Genomic DNA, 17,999 nt, shown 5'->3' with positions numbered 1-17,999 from the left:
CTATTAAACAGACACTATTTTTATAATCTACAGTTGCATCATTCTGGGAACAGTGCTTGGTAATTTTAAGCGTTTATGAACATATTTAACCCGTGGTTCACATTTACAGGGCTCAAAAGGAGCACCTGGCTCTCCTGGTCCTGTCGGCTCTCCTGTAAGTCATCTAATTTAGTTGTAGCTATGAATGAACAGAATAATAAAGACTGATTCTTTAATTACATCTGGCTTTGTCATTTTAATGTACATAGTTATAATTGTATTTGAATTATTCTTCAGGGTCCACAAGGCATGAGAGGGATGGAGGGCCCTGAAGGGCATCCAGGGCCAGATGTAAGTGAAGACAAAATGATTATAATGCACTAAATGCTCAACATTTGTTTATCAAATGCACACGTGTATATATAACATGAGGACCTAGTCTAGTTAATCTTAATCTAGTTATGTTACTGTTTACAGGGGGATGATGGGATGGGTGGACCACCAGGTCTTCCAGGTGCACCTGTGAGTAATACAGAATATCACAAACTGATGGTGTGACTCAGTACGTACTGACTAAACCACCATTGCATTGACACTACATTATATGATTCCTGTTTAAAAAATAAATGACCTTCCTTTTCATTACACTGTATTTTATCTTACTTTTCTTGTATTATTTGTCCATTTTCTTTCAATCTCAGTTTATTTAAATGTTTGCAGGGAGCTCCTGGTTGGACAGGTGTGGTTGGTGCCCAGGGGCCTAATGGGTCGCGTGTAAGTGTTTAGGCTGTTTCATACTGTTCCACTCAATTATATCAATCCGTGACATACTAACAATTTCTGTTATATTTTCTAGGGGGAGCCTGGACCTCCAGGAGCTGTTGGTCTTCCGGGGCCACAGGTATGCTATTTATTATTTGGGACAGTGTAATGTTGCTGATAAATGACCTCTACATAACATATATGTCATTTATTAGGGTCCCCAGGGATTAGAGGGACAGGTCGGGCCTTCAGGACAAAGAGGTCCACAGGTGAATGTCTTATATAAATTGTCTACTATATGAATCTAATTGATTGTTTAAAGATATGGTAGTCTTGGAGGTTATTTTAGGGATCTGCATGCTAATATATGCATACTAGTGACAGGCTTTGTCAAACAATATTTTACTTGAACGTGATCCATATTATTGCATTCATATGTTTCTTCACTAGGGGCTGTCAGGGCGGGAGGGTTTTCCTGGTCCTAAAGGAGAGCCTGTAAGCACTTTTTTCTCACAGAGTGAAATATCTTTCTTTAAATTTCTTTAATCTTCCTAACTCAGTAATGATCAGGCCTTCATGCTGTTAAACATTCTACCAAGATATTTAATCTGAACACATCCACTACTGTTCAAACTTTGAGGTTGATAAGATTTCTCTTATGCTCACTAAGGCTGCAATTTATTTGATCAAAAATACAGTAAAAACTGAATATTGTGAAATATTATTTCACTCTAAAAAATAACTTTTAATTTATTCCTGTGATGGCAAAGCTGAATTTTCAGCATCATTACTCCAGTCTTTAGTGTCACATGATCCTTCAGAAATAATTCTAATATTCTGATTTGATGCTCAGAAAACATTTCCTATTATTATCAACGTTGAAACCAGGGAACCATGATGAAAAGAAAGTTAAAATAACAGCATAATATATATATATAGTAACATTATAAATGCATTCACTGTCACTTTTGTTCAATTTAATGCATTCTTTCTGAATAAAAGTTTTGAACGGTAGTATACCTTCTTATCCCTGTTCATTTACAGGGACCTGCAGGGCCAATGGGCCTCAGAGGGGAGCCAGGATTTGAAGGAATAATGGTAAAAGCCACTCATCCCATATACAAAAATACACATATAATACGTATAAAAACATATATACGCATATAAAATATTTCCCAATGCATTTTTTGTAATTGTGTCATTCAAATGTAACCAAGGTTATGTCCTGATTCTTACATGTACTGGTTAATCTTACTAGTGTTTTCTTCATTTAAGGGTGTACTAGGAACACAAGGTTCAAAAGGTTTTACTGGTATCAAAGTAAGTTCATGCCATCTCTATTTTAACCTGTCTCTGCTCTAGTGTTGTCAGTCAAGCATTGGGTGACTGTCTATTTTCTTTTGTTGTTGGATTAACATTAATCACATTAAGTTCTTTTTACAAACGGTTTACGTTCACTAAAGACATACCCGACTGTGTTTACGTGAATACTCGCCAGGACGTGCATTTTTACATATCATTTTGACTATTCAAACCTAATAATCCGCGGAAGAGAACTAAAGTCGTGATCGTATGCTGTCTGAACGGCGTGTGCGCGCGCTTCAGGTCTGAGCCCGGCAGCACGAGCACGTCCCGCACTTTACTTTCTCATGCATGCAAGTTTCTTTGTCAAGTGCTGCACGTATATATTTTACTGTTCTGTTTCCGTTGTTTAGTGAATGTACACGTCCTGACTCCTGCTGTCACACAGCTACGCAGATTAAGAAATACTGCTCTTATTATTTAGTACTGTCACTCTTAAAGTACCGGTACTAATAAAAGTTATCATCATATTGTTTTTAATAGCAGGGTATTGCGATACCTTTCTAGTACCGGTATATCGTGCAACTACTCTGCTCTGAGTTTTTATTTTGGCTCTAATAGCTTTACTGTCTTTAAGGGTAACAGAGGACCTGATGGAGACCAGGGAGACTTTGGACCTAAAGGAAACAAAGTAAACTTTAAATATGATTTAAAGTATATATACAGTCTACATTGCACATTGTTCTAGGTTGTTACCCTCATGACAACAGATGTTACTTGTTGAAAATTGTATTTTCCTCCCAGGGTGCTAGAGGAGCCCCAGGGGTTCCGGGCATTCAAGGTGAGCAGGGACCAATGGGCTTTCCTGGTTTCCCAGGCATCAGAGGTCTGCCAGGACCACTGGGTATTCAGGTATGAGTTACACTATTATTGCTTCACTTATATCACATTTGCTTTTAGTTTATTTGCCAGTCCACGGTTAGTCTTAGGAGTCATAACACAATTTCCTCTCACACATAGGGAGAGGATGGAGAGGCTGGTACGCATGGCAAAGTGGGCAAGGAGGGGTTAAAGGTCAGAGATGCTCTGTACTATAGGCATTAGGATTTACAGTGTAATATTCTTCATTACTAATGTGAAATGTCCATTTTACTGAAGGGGAGCAGAGGTCCTGAAGGCCTCCCTGGAAAGCCTGGTCCTAGAGGCCTAAAGGTAATACACTTTATTGTATATACACTGCCATGTAAGCTTGAGGTCAGTACGTTTTTTTTTTAAATAATTTAATACTAATGATCATGTGACTCTGAAGACTGAAGTAATTATGCTGAAAATTCAGCTGTATTATAGTAGTAAATTATATTTTAAAATATATTAAAATAGAAAACAGTTCTTTTAAATTGTAATAATATTTCACAATATGACATTTTTTACTGTATTTCTTTGTCAAATAAATGCAGTGAGCATAAGAATTATCCTACTGACCCCAAATATTTGAATGGTAGTGTATTATGGTCATAAGCTTTAAAGTATTACAAATAGAAAAAAAAAAGCTGTTTGATATTGTATTTAATGAAGTCTCAATACATTTTCAGGGACGAACAGGGCAGAGGGGTCACAATGGCATGCCTGGACTTCCTGTAAGTGTCCATACACAAAGGCTGAGAGTAATGGAAATCCTTACCTCCCCGTTATCAATCTTCTGTGTAGAATGTTGATGATGTCAGTGTTGATGGTGTTTATTGCAGGGTTTACCTGGCCCACCTGGACCTGTTGGAGCTGAAGGAAAGCCTGGTACACAGGTTCCCATTCTATATTCTAATACCATGATAACTGTAAAAAGATATCGTTGATGCATTTTACTTCAATTAAAAATATATAAAAGCAAGAAGGCTGCATTATATTATGAAAACATTATATTATGGTTTCTAATTTTAGACTTTATTCTAGTCTTAAAGGGATCCTATTATTCAAACTTTGAGTGGTTAACTTATTTTTAACACTGTTCCTGAACATTAAAACCCAAAAGTTTATCTGTGTGCTGCACATTTTATGGAGAACAGCTTGTTTACTGTAGCTTTTGTAAGCTCTCGCTTTTGTAAGACGGTTTACTGCTCCTTAGGAAAAATTAACCATGGTTTAGTTATCGATTACTGTTTGTATTACAGTATCTTAGTTTTCCAACAAATATCACGATTAAAGGGTAGATAACATAGTATCTATAATGTATAAGAAAATTACAAAAACATACCACTCTGAAACATAAAATCCATGCTTGCAAAGTCTGTGCATGAAATCCCTTCTGCACGATCCTCTTGTTCGTTAACATTGTCAGGGTCTGAATTGGGCTCGGATTGGTTTGAAGTTCACGCCGTCATTAATATTTACACTACAGAAGAACTCGCAGTTATGGAGGGGCGGGACATTTCCCGAACACGAGCTAAGCTGTGCCAATCACGACACACTGGGCCATCTAACCAATCACAGCACATTTCGTATTTCGGAAGGAGGGTACTAGAATTTAGTAGTAGAATAGAGTATTATAATAAATACAGATACATTCGTCTATTGTTACAATTACTATAAATAGCTCAATAAAGGTTCTAGTAAGAATAAACTGGTACTTCAACAGAGACTGTAAAAAGTTCAAATTCATTCTCATTGTTCTTTCTTGTGCTCCAGGGACTGCAAGGCCTTGTGGGTAATGCAGGAAGTAAAGGACCAACGGTGGGTTCAGAACTCTTTATGTGATATCCCAACTACGATTGGTTTTAAAGTCTATATTAGCATTTATAAAGTCATGTAGTCTTTAGCTACTGGGCAGAAACTGTTTATTTACTTATCACTGCTAAGCTTTCATATTGAGCACATCTAACAGACTTTATTTACCATTAATGAGCTGTTTTTGGCAGTGAATGGAGCTCTATAATGCAGATTGTTGTCATGAATCCAGCAGACTGAGTTCCCAGTGCAGATCAAATAAAAAAGCGATGATCACATTTTATAGAGGATGGGCTATGCCTTTTATGAATCATAAAGAGGTTATTCAAACAAAGACAGCCTTTCCAGGAATTTAGTGGGCACCAGTGTTATGTGCAGCTTGTCAAAGTTTAATTTGCACCCTACCAGCTATAAATGACTCCAGTAAAATGCAGTAGGCAAGAAGAGTGATGGTCAGTGGTGGTAGCAGAAACACTGGTAGACACATGAACACACAGGCTTTTAAGTTCTTGGTTGGTTTCTCAAACCTCAGGGATTGCAAGGTATTCCTGGAGAACCTGGTCAGGATGGACCCCCAGGATCTATGGTAAGTTTTCTTCTCTATTCTCTGTCATTTCCACACACGTCTTTAAATCACTTCAGAGTTTACTAGTCTGCTGTGCCTGAAGCTGAATAGCTTATTTGTAAGCACAAGAATGATGACAAAATGTCAGCCTAATAGAAAAAAAAAATCCCCTGCTTGCAAGACAGACACCCTCTGACCCCTATTTGACTTGCCAATTTTATTACCTATAGTATGTTTAGAAAACGTAATAAACTGAATCCATATTACATATTATTTTTCATAGTATTGATTTTTTTTTACTCCGTGTATTCATTTTATTACACTTACACACATTCTACTCTTTCTCACACAACAATGGAGCACATGCAAATAGAGATCAAAGCGTATTTGGATCTTTGAATCAGCCATTGTTTGTGTAACTTGTCTTGTAAGACAGACTACAAAGCATACTTACAAACTTGAGGTAATCGGCTCAGACACAAGTTAACAGTAGTTGTTTCACAGGATTCAACTCTTGACCCCCCTTCAGCATATTAGAATGATTTCTGATGGATCATGTGACGCTGAAGACTGAAGTTATGGCTGCTGAAAATTCAGCTTTGTCTTCACAGGAATAAACATAATTAGATGAATTGACCTTAGTCAGGTTACAGCAGATGCTATGTTGAATTTAACAGATGAAAACGAGGCTGTGAGGGATAGACATACAGTCTTTACAATGGCACGCACTGTATAAAGGTCAAAGATCACGTCATTTTTATGTTGTTAAACTACAGTACAATACATTGAACGCACTGTATTCTATTCCTCACAACCTCATTTTGATTCCTGTTAAAAATCGAATATGGCGCTACCCTGACTAAGGTCTATAAGATCACTTCAGCAACTTAATACAAAAATAAAAATTCTGCATTGTGATCTGTTTATGGATTGTTAAATCTGTACTGATTGTGTGTTTCAATGACAGGGTCTGCCTGGACGAGAGGGACCCATGGGCAGTCCAGGACCACCAGGAGAGAAGGTATGTTACGACTTATTTCTTTGCTCTCATATAAGTCATATAACCAAGCTGCTGATTTTTCATGATGTTTTGGTATGTATTTTTCTCAGGGTTTCTCTGGAAAGACAGGAGTGGAGGGACCACAGGGTCCAGTTGGCATGTATGTAAGTGACCCCTCTACAGGGCTTTATAGAGGAAAAAGGGAGCAGGATGAGGAGTATTGTACTTGAGGTTGATGTTTTGACATAGCCACCTAACTCTGTCATATTCTTTTAAGGGTTTTCCAGGAAACGTGGGTATGAGAGGAAGACCAGGCCACGTTGGAGACAGAGTAAAGACAAATTGCACTTTAACCATCCTGCATTAACCCCCATGTCATTATATTATGCTGTTGTACATTACAGTTATAATTTCAAAGCATAACCACAGATAAAGGCTCTGTTCTTATCTTAGTGAACCTGCCTCAAAGTCTGCATAATAAGTTGACCTATAAGGCAACATCCTAACCTAAATGGAACCTATAAATGGCTGGAAACACTCAGCAGCTCAATTATCAGTTTTGAACAGAAGAGATTTGACTAACCTCAAAGTTGACTTTGAACAAAGTTTGCATGTTGTTAAGCTAACATGATACACATATAAGAGAAAATGACAGCACACACAGACATTGGGTGAATTTTTATTTAGGTAGGTCAGAAAGTTTTTTTAATTAAATAAAAATGTTTAATTAATACTTCTATTCAGCATGGACACATTAAAGGGATGGTTCACCCAAAAATATACATTTTGTCATCATTTAATCACTCATGTTGTTCCAAACATGTATGAATTTCTTTCTTCTGTTGAACTCAAAAGAATATATTTTAAAGAATGTTGGTAACCAGACAGTTGATGGTAGCCTTTGACTTTTTAGTATTTTTATTTATTTTTCCTGCTATGGAAGTCAAAGTCTACCATCAACTGTCTGGTTACCAACATTCTTTAAAATATCGTCTTTTGTGTTATACATTTATTTAATTTTTTTCACTTTAAATTGATCAAAAGTGACAGTAAAGACATAATGTTTCAAAAGATTTTTATTTAAAATAATTGCTGTTCTAATCTTTCTGTTCGTCAAATAATCCTGGAAAAAAGTTTTCCACAAATATTTCACAATATTACGTTTTTTACTGTAAAATAATTGCGGCCTTGGTGAGCATAAGAGACTTCTTTCCAATACGTTAAAAAATCTTACTGACCACATTTGAACGGCTGTGTATTTAAAGTCAATATTTCTCAGTACTGTAACTGAATATAATTTTTTTAATATTTTGTTAAATAATGTTTCATAATACCTTAAATTGTTATATAAAGTATTTTATTGATCAACATATCACTTTCTGAGTTTGTCACTATGCATTCTGGGATTTTCCTATCCATTATAAGCTTTGAACAACCTTTCTATTATGATGATGACTAAAAATTTAGACAGCTTACTTGGGTTTAGAGCAAAGCCGCACTGTTTTTAGTCTTCTTAATAGTAACTTGATCTAAAAAAAAAGACATTTGTTTTGTCATAGGGAGAGCCAGGTCTAAGAGGGCCTCCTGGACCACCTGGAAAGCCTGGACCACCAGTAAGTGTGTGATGGATCTAGTACAAACACTGGGATCAAAAATCGAGCAGATCATTAATTTAATTTTATACTTCAGTTGTTGTACCTCCATTTCTTTCATTCTATGGACAAATGTATTTCAGTTTCCACTGCTGTAACACTGCCATTTGCATGTTTTGGTGACTACTGTTAACCTTTATGTGTGTTTTTTAGGGTCCCCCTGGTCCAGTAGGAGAAAAAGGCCTGCCAGGACCCCAGGTATATACTGTTTCTCGAAGAAAATAAAAGATCCTGACCTAACTCATTCAGTGAAGTTTGATTTCTCATAAAGCAGTGCTGAAATATAAAAGGTTTCATTTATTTCCTTTGTAAAATAAATGGGTTACCTCTCTGCAGGGCCGTCAGGGAGATCCCGGGCGTCAGGGAACAGATGGGCCATGTGTGAGCACACAATCAGCTCTGTCATTTACATTATATCTCAGTTTGGCTGTTAATTTTCAAATGCTGATTATGATTGATTGTCTATATAGGGTCCTCCAGGACTTCAGGGAGTCAGTGGGGTCATTGGAAAACCAGGACCCAGTGGAAGTAAAGGGCTCTCAGGGGAACCTGGGCCAAACGGGCCCCAAGGTATTCCAGTAAGTGGAAATTTTCCCTACCATACATAATCATGGATTTCAAAAGCTTTGCTATATGAAAGACGTTGATGGACATCAAGTTAAAATTGTTGCAAATCTTTCTTCAGGGTTTACAGGGGGAAAATGGAGTGCCAGGTGTAGACGGGATGAAAGGAGAACAGGTGATTTAAGTGATTTAAGAGATTTAGAGTATCTCAAATTGTGTTTCCTTATGAAATCACTAAAAGTTGCTATAAATGCACAGGGAATGATGGGCCCTCCTGGTGACAACGGGCCTCTCGGACTGGAAGGGCCACAGGTTAGATTGGCACTGCAAAATTATTTGATCTTTATGTTCAGTACAGAATGGCAAACTAAAACATTAAGCCATGTGGTGTTTTAATGAACCAGAGTAAAATCACAATGACACAGTCTCAAATGGTTCTAGCTTTAATAAATTGGTGGCAACTGAGATATGATGAAAGCTTTCTGACCTCTGTAGGGTTTAACTGGTCCGACAGGTTTGGAGGGGGCTCCTGGAAGGAAAGGTGATAAGGTCAGGTGACAATTGAAATTATATGCACTATCATAAAATTATAGACAAAAATATTTATTTTTTTTGTATCTTTTAACATTTATTTCTACTGGCAGGGGGACAGAGGTCCCTTCGGAAAGCTTGGTCTTCAAGGATCAGAAGGAAACATTGGCCCTCCAGGTGCTAAAGGTCCAATGGGTCCACCAGGCCCAGCAGGCAATGAGGTGTGGAGATTGATTTTTTAATGTCGGCACAACTGTGCAATTTACCCCTAAAGTCATCTATCTCAAATAGATCAGTCTCACTGTCTTTTAAGAGAGTAATATTGATGTTTTTCTACTGATGAAGGGTGATGCTGGTCCAATTGGTGTTGCTGGAGACCCCGGCCCTAAAGGAGAAAAGGTCATTCATCTTTTACAGCTATAGTGTCATTTCACAAGGGAAAATGTGTACTATATTTCTTTTTTTCCCCTCAGGGTGATATTGGGCCGCGAGGATTTACTGGTTTAGAGGGACCGTGGGGAGACGTGGGGGAGCAGGGAGAGAGGGGACTCAAGGGAGCCAAGGGCCAAATTGGACTGCTGGTGAGTGCAAATCAGCATTTCATATTATGCATTTGTTTGTACAACATTTTATTTACCCTTACATGTTTTTATTAAGTATCTTCTCTGTTTATCGTATCATTTGATGTATGCGACTGTTGGAAAGAAATCGGTATTTTTTATTCAGCAAGGATTCATTAATTTGATTAAAAGTGACAGTAAATACATTTCTAATATTACAAAAAATATTTATTTCAAGTAAATGCAAAAATATGAATCAGCACAAACTGTTTTCAAGATTAATAATAAATTAAATGTTTCTTGAGCACCAAATCGGTAAATTTTAATACTTTTTTAAGGATCATGTGAAACTGGAGTAATGGCTGCTCAAAATTCAGCCTGACCATCACAGAAAGAAATTATATTTTAACATATATTAAAGTAGATGAGTTATTTTAAAATGTAATAATATTTCACAATATTAGTGTTGTATGTTACTGTACATTTGATCAAATAAATGTCTTGGTTAGCAAGAGATCTTTCAGAAGCTTTAAAAAATCTTCCTGACCTCAAACTTTTGAATGGAGGTGCAGGTATTTTTCCTACATGAAAAACACTAAAATATGTGTCTTTTACCATGTAAAATGCATGGTATCTTTTTTTTATCCAATTTTATTGCATTTTTGTTAATGGTTTGCTGTTTTTATGTCAGGGTGAGGCAGGCCTCATGGGCGGGAATGGACCTGCTGGTCTGAAAGGTGTAGAGGTGTGAAGTATCCTTATTTTACTATAGTTCATTATACTCTATGATCTGTTTCACCTGAGAATGATTGACTCCTATATTCCTGTTTGATATGGTTCTTACTGATAAACAGTTCCTGTTTTCTTGTGTTTCAGGGTGGACCAGGCCATCCAGGGCTGGTGGGGCCAGATGGACCTCCAGGAAGCAAGGTACCACATTTGATTGTTCACTTAGAGCATCTTTGGATTATTTAATTTCGTTTTATGGTCTAAATCTGAGTATCTCGTTTAGGGAGAAGCTGGGCCGAATGGTTTACTTGGTGAGCCAGGAGATGCTGGACCTGAGGTTCTGATCCACTTAAATGAAAATACATTACAATATTAATATATTCTGCAAAACTCATAACATGGAACATCTTATTTGCATTGCATTTTGAATGTAAAAAAAATAGCTGTTTAATTTATGTTACGTTATTCATATCTTTGCTTTGTGCCTCAGGGAATTGCAGGTCGCAAAGGCGTGCGAGGTGACTCAGGAAAAGCTGGCACACAGGTAAAGAGAATTTGTTCATATTTATATTCATCTCCTAGATGATAGCCTGTTCTTAGGAACAACAGGGGCGATCAGTGTGTTTTACCTCAGAGTAACTGATTCATGATCATACCTTGACCTACAGGGTGGTGTTGGATCAGTTGGTCCCCAAGGTCATTTGGGCCCTAAAGGTCTCCCAGGGCCTGAAGCGGAGAAAGGAGACCCAGGAGATAAAGGAGAACCAGGGGTGGAGGTGAGCTTGTGATGAACTCCACCAAGCTTGTGATGAACTCCCCTAGTGATTGCTTCTTTAAATTGATCGTAAATAAATCTATTACATGTTCAAAATGTACCCATCTCTTCCCTTTAGGGGCCAGACGGCCTTCAAGGCATACAAGGGCCACCAGGACTGCTTGGTTTGGAGGTACAGACATTAAAATCAGTTGGTGTGGCATTTTGTGCATGGCTGTATATATAGAAATACAGTACATGTGTTTGATTAACCCAGTTATATTAATTCAAATCTACTACCTTAGGGTCCACAAGGTGAGGAAGGGGCAAGGGGCTCACCAGGCCTACCAGGAGCTCAGGTCAGTGCCCAGTGAGACAAAAGTGTACATTTACAGAAAAGAGACAACAAATAGATACACCTTAATTTAACTATACCTTTGTTTCAACTCTGTTTGCTTAATCATCAGGCCCTTAATGAGTTTTGGTTGTTGCAGGGCCGTTTGGGTAACCCAGGACCTGAAGGAAAAGAAGGCATAAAAGGAGAGAAGGTAAGGTCACAATGTTCTTTTCTCTGTCTTAATCCCTGTCTGCTATCTAAAATAAAAGTTCTTCCTCTTTGCCTTTGTCCTTGCTGTCAGATATGAGAGCTGTTTAAGCATACAGATTTCCCAGGACTCTTATCTGCAAATTCATTTCAAATTTGAATTTGGTTATTGATGTATTTTTAGGGAGCTCAGGGCAAAGATGGAGCACCTGGAAAAATTGGTCACATTGGACGGAGGGTAAGATGTGATACGCTCTTAGATTCTATTAAATGTTTCCAAATCTCTAAGTAAAAGACAACGAAGTTTAGTGACATTAAATTTTCATGAATATACTTAGGTTATTTTAGACTCTGATGTCATTTATGTCATAATGCAGGACAAACATTTGTAAAATTGTGGTGATTATGATTATGAAATGAATTTTTTTTTTTTGGTGTTTGACATCTAAAGGGTAAAAGAGGCAAGGCAGGGTTGAGGGGGACCAGAGGACCAAGAGGAGAAAAGGTCAGAGTTCAGAGATTACATCAACACATGACAAGCTTAATTTTTGAAACCCATGGCTCAAATTGGACAAGTTAGGTATTTCCTTCTTGCTTTCTCCTTGTCCAATAGGGAGAGAGAGGAGATGTAGGAGAGAAAGGACATCCTGGATGGGGTGGAAGTATGGTAAGATTGATACTCCTGGTCAGAACAGTCCATTTCAAAATTCTCACATCTTTTGGATTAAATAGCATTGTGGGAATGAATAAAATAGGATAATATTAAGATGCTTGATGCTTGACAGGGAATCCAAGGGGTGAAAGGAGAGCCTGGGGAGCAAGGTGTCAAAGGAGCAGAGGTGCTTTTAAAAATGTACTCTGAAATGATTCTTTTTGTGCCTTAAAAATACATTCTTAATTCCTTAACCTGTCCATAATAGGGTGAGAAAGGGGATCAGGGAACTCTTGGTCCACCAGGGAGAGATGGCTTGAAGGTATGGTGTATCACAAGCACATCCACTGATTCTGCAGTACAACCTATTCAATTCTCTTATAAGAGTATTTATGTATCCTCTTTAGGGGAGTCTGGGGCCTCTTGGTCCTCCAGGACCCCCAGGACCAAAGGGGGATCAGGTAAAAGTCAAAACATCTTGAGAACATATATTATTTTGTTTTTTCTTAGTTTTTAATATGATACATGTACAGTTCATTAATCTTAGATATCTCTCAATTCTTTCTCCTTCATTTTTAAGTAGCTTTGGTTAAAAGCATCTGCTACATAACTAATTAGGAAATGCATGTACTTTTCCTAAAGGGCAATATTGGTCCTGCTGGGCCTAGAGGGACACCTGGAATACCTGGACTACCGGTAAATATGTCTTTTTAAAAAATGTTTCAGCATTTAAACTAATAGCGAACTGTGCCTTTTAAACCGTAGCCTAATTTGTATTAACTGCTGCAGTTGCATTTACTTGTGCTCTGTCCTTTCAAGATATGAAAGCATGGTTAATTCATTTTTAATGACATAAGCAAGGACAGTGAAGTGCTTTATCGCAGCCACAGATTTTTTATTTTATTTTTTATTTTTTCCCGGATGAGCATGAAGATCATTTATAATTTATTTCTCTTTTATCTCCTCCACCCTGCAGGGCTTGTTTGGAGACAAGGTATGAAATGTAATTTTCAAAGCTTTCTTTAGTCAGCATCTATCAGGTTATAAGGCAATGTTCCAGATTAAACAACATAAAAATACATAAATAAAATATTTTACAGTTATTTTTATAATTATATAATTTATTTATTTATTTATTTATTTATTTATTTATTTATTTATTTGCAGTATATGTTAAATTGACCGTGTTAAGTTTTGTACATCAGTTAAATATCCCTTGTCATTTTAATTTTAGGGACTCAAGGGATTTCAGGGGCCTCCTGGCCCCATTGGAAGAAGGGGCTTTCCAGTAAGTTGCCAGACACACTTTACGGTGTTTTTAACAATATGAAACAGAAAAACAGAAACAAAATAACTATTTCTGTGTTTGTTTGATTATTTTAGGGTCCACCGGGGCCACCAGGACCTGCTGGTAATACTGTGAACCTGACCATGACTCAGATCAAGGCAAGTTGTTTAAAAACTTAATGGCCCTTTTCTCTTAAATACATTGCTGATCATTTAATACCATTCATCATGTTGTTAAAGACTTGTTCACACGGCACTAGCAAATGCCACATAGTTCACTGTATGCACTAAAATGAGCATATTTTGCATGATGTTACATACATCCTGAACGACTATTCAGACTGAGACGCATTTCCAATCAAGATATTCCAAGCCACCTAGAAATTTGGATTTGTAAAAAACTGATTTCAAGGGTTTTGGGATTTTCTGTCTACATTTAAAATTAGATTTTTTCTTTTTTTTTTTTTTGTAAGAACAAGGCCCATTTTACCTTCTTTTTTGCTTTCAGTCATTGATATTTTTTCTTTTCATGATTCATACATTTATCGAAGTAAAGAATGTTTTTATTTTAAATGTGAATGAAGGTAATCTCGTATTTTGTTCTGATATCATTGAATACAATACAGTAAAATGCATAGTAAATCTCTTTGTCTTAATTTTTCGTCTCCAATAGGACCTGATGTACATTTCAGACAAGCCCAATTACCCTCTGATTCAGACACTGCTGGACTCTCTGTACCATGACCTCCGTCTGCTGGTGGACCCTCCGGATGGCAGCAAGCAGCACCCAGCCTCTACCTGTCTGGAGCTGTGGCTGTGCCATCCCAACTACACCAGTGGTCAGAGCCCACCTCTATCTTTCAAACATTTATCTGTTTGTTCATGTTCTCCTTTGTGCTGTCCTTTAGAAATCTCTGTATTACAATTGTATTTTTTGGTTGTGGTTGTATTTATGGTGTTTTAAAAACTTTTTAAACGCATACGCTCAGTTCTATCTCAGGTGATACAACAAGTGGACAGTATCGTGGAGAAAAGTCTTCTCAATCTTGCAAAAGTAATGCTCAAGATGCAGAGGTTCAGAAGTCAAAATTAGACTTTTTTTTGGACAAAGCAACATAGCCGAGATTCCTGCAGAACATCTCACTCGCAACACTTTTATACAGCTTTAACTAATGATCTCAGTTGCAGGTGCTCTCCTCCCTTTTCTCTTCCTGGAATCTCCCCAACACTTTCGCCACAGTTATTTCATTAATTGGCCTGCCTGTCCTCTTTGTAAGGGTGGCCGACTGCCAACTAGTCAAAAACATATTTTGATTGTCTCACAAAGTGATTATTCAATGTTTTTGCCTCATTATTTTTATCAAGAGAACATGTTGAAGGCCATGTGAACCAAAAGAGCAACTTAGTATCAGTGCAGATGCCAACCGCAAGCAACTTCAGCTAAAATCTCATTCTTTCCCGTGTGACTTCTCTCAAAGTCATGTAGTAGGCCATGAGGCCTTCAAAACACATCTGCTTTTTTAGTATTCAAACTACGTCTACAATTGTTTTCTATGGGATAAATAAAATATTTCATAAACAGCACTAAAAAGGTCCAAAATTAGGTCCAAAACGATATAAAAGACGTGTCTGTGTTCTATGAAGCATACTGTACGTTATTTTGGATAGAGCAGTCTGTTAAATAACTACTTTTGTAACTGTTTCAGGTTTCTACTACATTGACCCAAACCAAGGCAGTCCGTTAGATGCTTTTTTGGCCTACTGTAACTTCTCAGATTCAGGAGCAGAAACCTGCCTTCACCCCAGAGATGCAACCGTAATGTTCTACCTAACACCTCACTACTGTGTCTCTTTGATGTCAAAAAACATCAAAATCTTATCATTGCTCTTTCAATTTCAACAGCTGCCCATAAGGACTTGGCTGAATGACTTGGGGAATAACAGCAAGTTCTACTGGTTAAGTTCATTGGAGGGAGGTTTTAAAGTAAGTAGTACTATTGGTCTGTGGAAATGTTTACTTCATATTGGGTCAAAGTTTGTGTTATCGGCAAGAAGGGAGTCTGACTGTGAGATAGTTCACCTAAAATGAAAATTTGCAGAGCTTGTAGACTTACAGACACTCAAGGTTACTTTTATGGTACTTTTTGTGTTTTTTGGAACCAGTTAGCTTCCCTTTTTGTTGTAGACTTACAGACTCTCGACTTGTATACTTAAGAAGTCGACTTGTATACTTAAGAAGTCAATAGTTTTCTTTAATGGTACTTTTATGTGTTTTTTTGGACCCAGTTAGCTTCCCTTTTTGTTGTAAACTTACAGACTCTCGACTTGTATACTTAAGAAGTCAATAGTTTACTTTAATGGTACTTTTATGTGTTTTTTTGGACCCAGTAACCTTCCCTTTTTGTTGTATGGAAAATAAAAACCTTGAACTTAAATTAAAATTAAATTTTAAATAACTAAAATAAACTATGTTTTGAGTGACATGATGCTGACTAAATGAAGACTTTTTTTAATTTTATTTTATTTTATTGAGCTGTCCTTTTAGCGCTAATTTATTAATTTATTGTCCAAGTTAATAGCTTCTAATAATGTTGTTTTTATTACCCATAAAATTCTTGCTCTTTTTATGTTCAGTTTTAAGCAGAGGTGGACAAAGTACACAACTTCCTTACTTGAGTGAAAGTATAGATACTACTGGTCAATTATTACTCTGTTACAAGTAAAAGTTGTAAAGACCTATTTTTACTTAAGTTAAAGTACAGAAGTACTCGTTTTTTAAAAGTACTTAAGTATCAAAAGTAAAAAGTAAATGTCAATGCATTGTTTTATTATTGTTGCATTGTTGTATGTAATACTTAAAGTACTGTATGCCTCTGAATCTATGCCTGCATACCTACCCTCATATCAATATCAAATTTATTTCTAGAACACAATTCCAGTAGTGGGATTGAATGTGAGATTGAATAAGTGCACTCAATAACGTCCACAATGGTTTCGGATACCCAAATGGCTGTTCCCTCAAATATTGCCCTATTTAAAGTTTTTTGGCTTTTAGTATGAATATGTTAGCCTTACTGTTAAAAAAAGTGACAAAATTCGCATTTAGAAAACCAAACCCAACGTTGAAAATGAAAATCAGGTTTATGTCAGAATCCAATGTCAGATTGACGTTGATCTCCAACATTGGACAGACGTTGTATTGTGGTTGAAAATGAAAATCGGGTTGACGTCAGAAACCAACATCAGTCGGGTTCTGACGTCAATCCGACTTTTATTTTCAATCAATATCCAACGTCAATCTGACGTCGGGTTCTGATGTCAATCAGATGCAGGGTTCTGATGTCAACCCAACTTTCATTTCCAACCAAAATGCAACCCCTGCAACCAAAATCATCCACTGACTGATGTTACTTTCTACTCAAGGACATTGACAGAAATGTAGTGGAGTAAAAAGTACAATATTTGTCTTTCAAATGTAGTGAAGTTAAAGTAAAAAGTTTCCAGAAAAAATAATACTCAAGTAAAGTACAGATACTCAAAAAGTGTACTTAAGTACAGTACTCAAGTAAATGTACTTTGTTACTGTCCACCTCTGGTTTTAAGCCCTGTTGTTGCATACAGTAAACTGTATACAGTCTGTGTTCTACATTTTATCATCAAATCCCATCTGTCCATCTTTGGTCAGCTTGAGTATCCAGCCCTCAGTGTGGTTCAGCTGCGTTTCCTAAGACTCCAGAGCAACAGAGCAGAGCAGAGAGTGACGTACTCCTGTTACCCTGGACACCGACTGGGCCAGGCACAGCGACAGGTCCAGTTCCTCACAGACGCCGTGAAGCAGAGCTATTTAGGAGTATTACAGGATTGTGTGGTACGTGGTGTCTAATGGCACTAGTTATAAAAAAAAGGGATTTTTTTATTCAATCACTTCAACGCAGGTGAATATTTTGTCCACGATTCATTCATGCAGTAGTGAATCAACTTATTTTGCTATACTGTACACTAATATTCAAAAGTTTGGGGTCTATATCAATTTTTGTAATGTTTTTGAAAGAAGTCACTTATCAAGTCAACAAGGCTGCATTTATTTGATCAAAAATACAGTAAAAACAGTAATATTGTGAAATATTATTACAATTGAAAATAGTACCTGTTTTCTATTTAAATATATTTAAAAATGTAATTTATGCCTAAGATGATAATGCTGCATTTTCAGCATCATTACTTCAGTCTTCAGTGTCACATGATCCTTCAGAAATCATTCTAATATACTGATTTTGTGCTCAAGAAGCATATCTTATTATAATCAAAAATGTAGGGCTGGTTTTGATTTTATCCTTGGAGAATTGATTAGATTGGGAAAAGTAGGCATAGAAAGCCTGACCTGAATGTAAGCTTGCTAA

The 17,999-nt window shown here is 36.9% G+C and overlaps 1 protein-coding gene across 1 annotated transcript in view; it reads left to right on the top strand.

Annotated features, from left to right (window-relative positions):
• The window catches only part of LOC308705671 (uncharacterized protein), a 70,998-nt gene that overhangs the window by 51,196 nt on the left and 1,803 nt on the right, over window positions 1–17,999 (top strand). The window contains exons 16-67 of the mRNA XM_081390797.1: window positions 110–154; window positions 277–330; window positions 457–501; window positions 700–753; window positions 836–880; window positions 957–1,010; window positions 1,192–1,236; window positions 1,786–1,839; window positions 2,017–2,061; window positions 2,681–2,734; window positions 2,848–2,955; window positions 3,064–3,117; window positions 3,202–3,255; window positions 3,636–3,680; window positions 3,789–3,842; window positions 4,723–4,767; window positions 5,294–5,347; window positions 6,294–6,347; window positions 6,437–6,490; window positions 6,604–6,657; window positions 7,886–7,939; window positions 8,132–8,176; window positions 8,315–8,359; window positions 8,449–8,556; window positions 8,664–8,717; window positions 8,801–8,854; window positions 9,038–9,091; window positions 9,187–9,294; window positions 9,419–9,472; window positions 9,547–9,654; window positions 10,325–10,378; window positions 10,510–10,563; window positions 10,646–10,699; window positions 10,853–10,906; window positions 11,031–11,138; window positions 11,256–11,309; window positions 11,422–11,475; window positions 11,611–11,664; window positions 11,845–11,898; window positions 12,112–12,165; window positions 12,274–12,327; window positions 12,446–12,499; window positions 12,581–12,634; window positions 12,720–12,773; window positions 12,955–13,008; window positions 13,289–13,306; window positions 13,547–13,600; window positions 13,696–13,758; window positions 14,273–14,438; window positions 15,306–15,415; window positions 15,503–15,583; window positions 17,285–17,467. Coding sequence (XP_081246923.1) covers window positions 110–154; window positions 277–330; window positions 457–501; window positions 700–753; window positions 836–880; window positions 957–1,010; window positions 1,192–1,236; window positions 1,786–1,839; window positions 2,017–2,061; window positions 2,681–2,734; window positions 2,848–2,955; window positions 3,064–3,117; window positions 3,202–3,255; window positions 3,636–3,680; window positions 3,789–3,842; window positions 4,723–4,767; window positions 5,294–5,347; window positions 6,294–6,347; window positions 6,437–6,490; window positions 6,604–6,657; window positions 7,886–7,939; window positions 8,132–8,176; window positions 8,315–8,359; window positions 8,449–8,556; window positions 8,664–8,717; window positions 8,801–8,854; window positions 9,038–9,091; window positions 9,187–9,294; window positions 9,419–9,472; window positions 9,547–9,654; window positions 10,325–10,378; window positions 10,510–10,563; window positions 10,646–10,699; window positions 10,853–10,906; window positions 11,031–11,138; window positions 11,256–11,309; window positions 11,422–11,475; window positions 11,611–11,664; window positions 11,845–11,898; window positions 12,112–12,165; window positions 12,274–12,327; window positions 12,446–12,499; window positions 12,581–12,634; window positions 12,720–12,773; window positions 12,955–13,008; window positions 13,289–13,306; window positions 13,547–13,600; window positions 13,696–13,758; window positions 14,273–14,438; window positions 15,306–15,415; window positions 15,503–15,583; window positions 17,285–17,467 — 3,294 coding nt within the window. The remainder of the gene's footprint in view (window positions 1–109; window positions 155–276; window positions 331–456; window positions 502–699; window positions 754–835; window positions 881–956; window positions 1,011–1,191; window positions 1,237–1,785; window positions 1,840–2,016; window positions 2,062–2,680; window positions 2,735–2,847; window positions 2,956–3,063; window positions 3,118–3,201; window positions 3,256–3,635; window positions 3,681–3,788; window positions 3,843–4,722; window positions 4,768–5,293; window positions 5,348–6,293; window positions 6,348–6,436; window positions 6,491–6,603; window positions 6,658–7,885; window positions 7,940–8,131; window positions 8,177–8,314; window positions 8,360–8,448; window positions 8,557–8,663; window positions 8,718–8,800; window positions 8,855–9,037; window positions 9,092–9,186; window positions 9,295–9,418; window positions 9,473–9,546; window positions 9,655–10,324; window positions 10,379–10,509; window positions 10,564–10,645; window positions 10,700–10,852; window positions 10,907–11,030; window positions 11,139–11,255; window positions 11,310–11,421; window positions 11,476–11,610; window positions 11,665–11,844; window positions 11,899–12,111; window positions 12,166–12,273; window positions 12,328–12,445; window positions 12,500–12,580; window positions 12,635–12,719; window positions 12,774–12,954; window positions 13,009–13,288; window positions 13,307–13,546; window positions 13,601–13,695; window positions 13,759–14,272; window positions 14,439–15,305; window positions 15,416–15,502; window positions 15,584–17,284; window positions 17,468–17,999) is intronic.

This window comes from Scardinius erythrophthalmus, assembly GCF_964197995.2.
Source record: "Scardinius erythrophthalmus genome assembly, chromosome: 17".
In the NCBI taxonomy this organism is placed as follows: Eukaryota; Metazoa; Chordata; class Actinopteri; order Cypriniformes; family Leuciscidae; genus Scardinius; species Scardinius erythrophthalmus.
The sequence above is the reverse complement of the archived record's forward strand: the minus strand, read 5'-3'. Positions and strand labels throughout refer to the sequence as shown.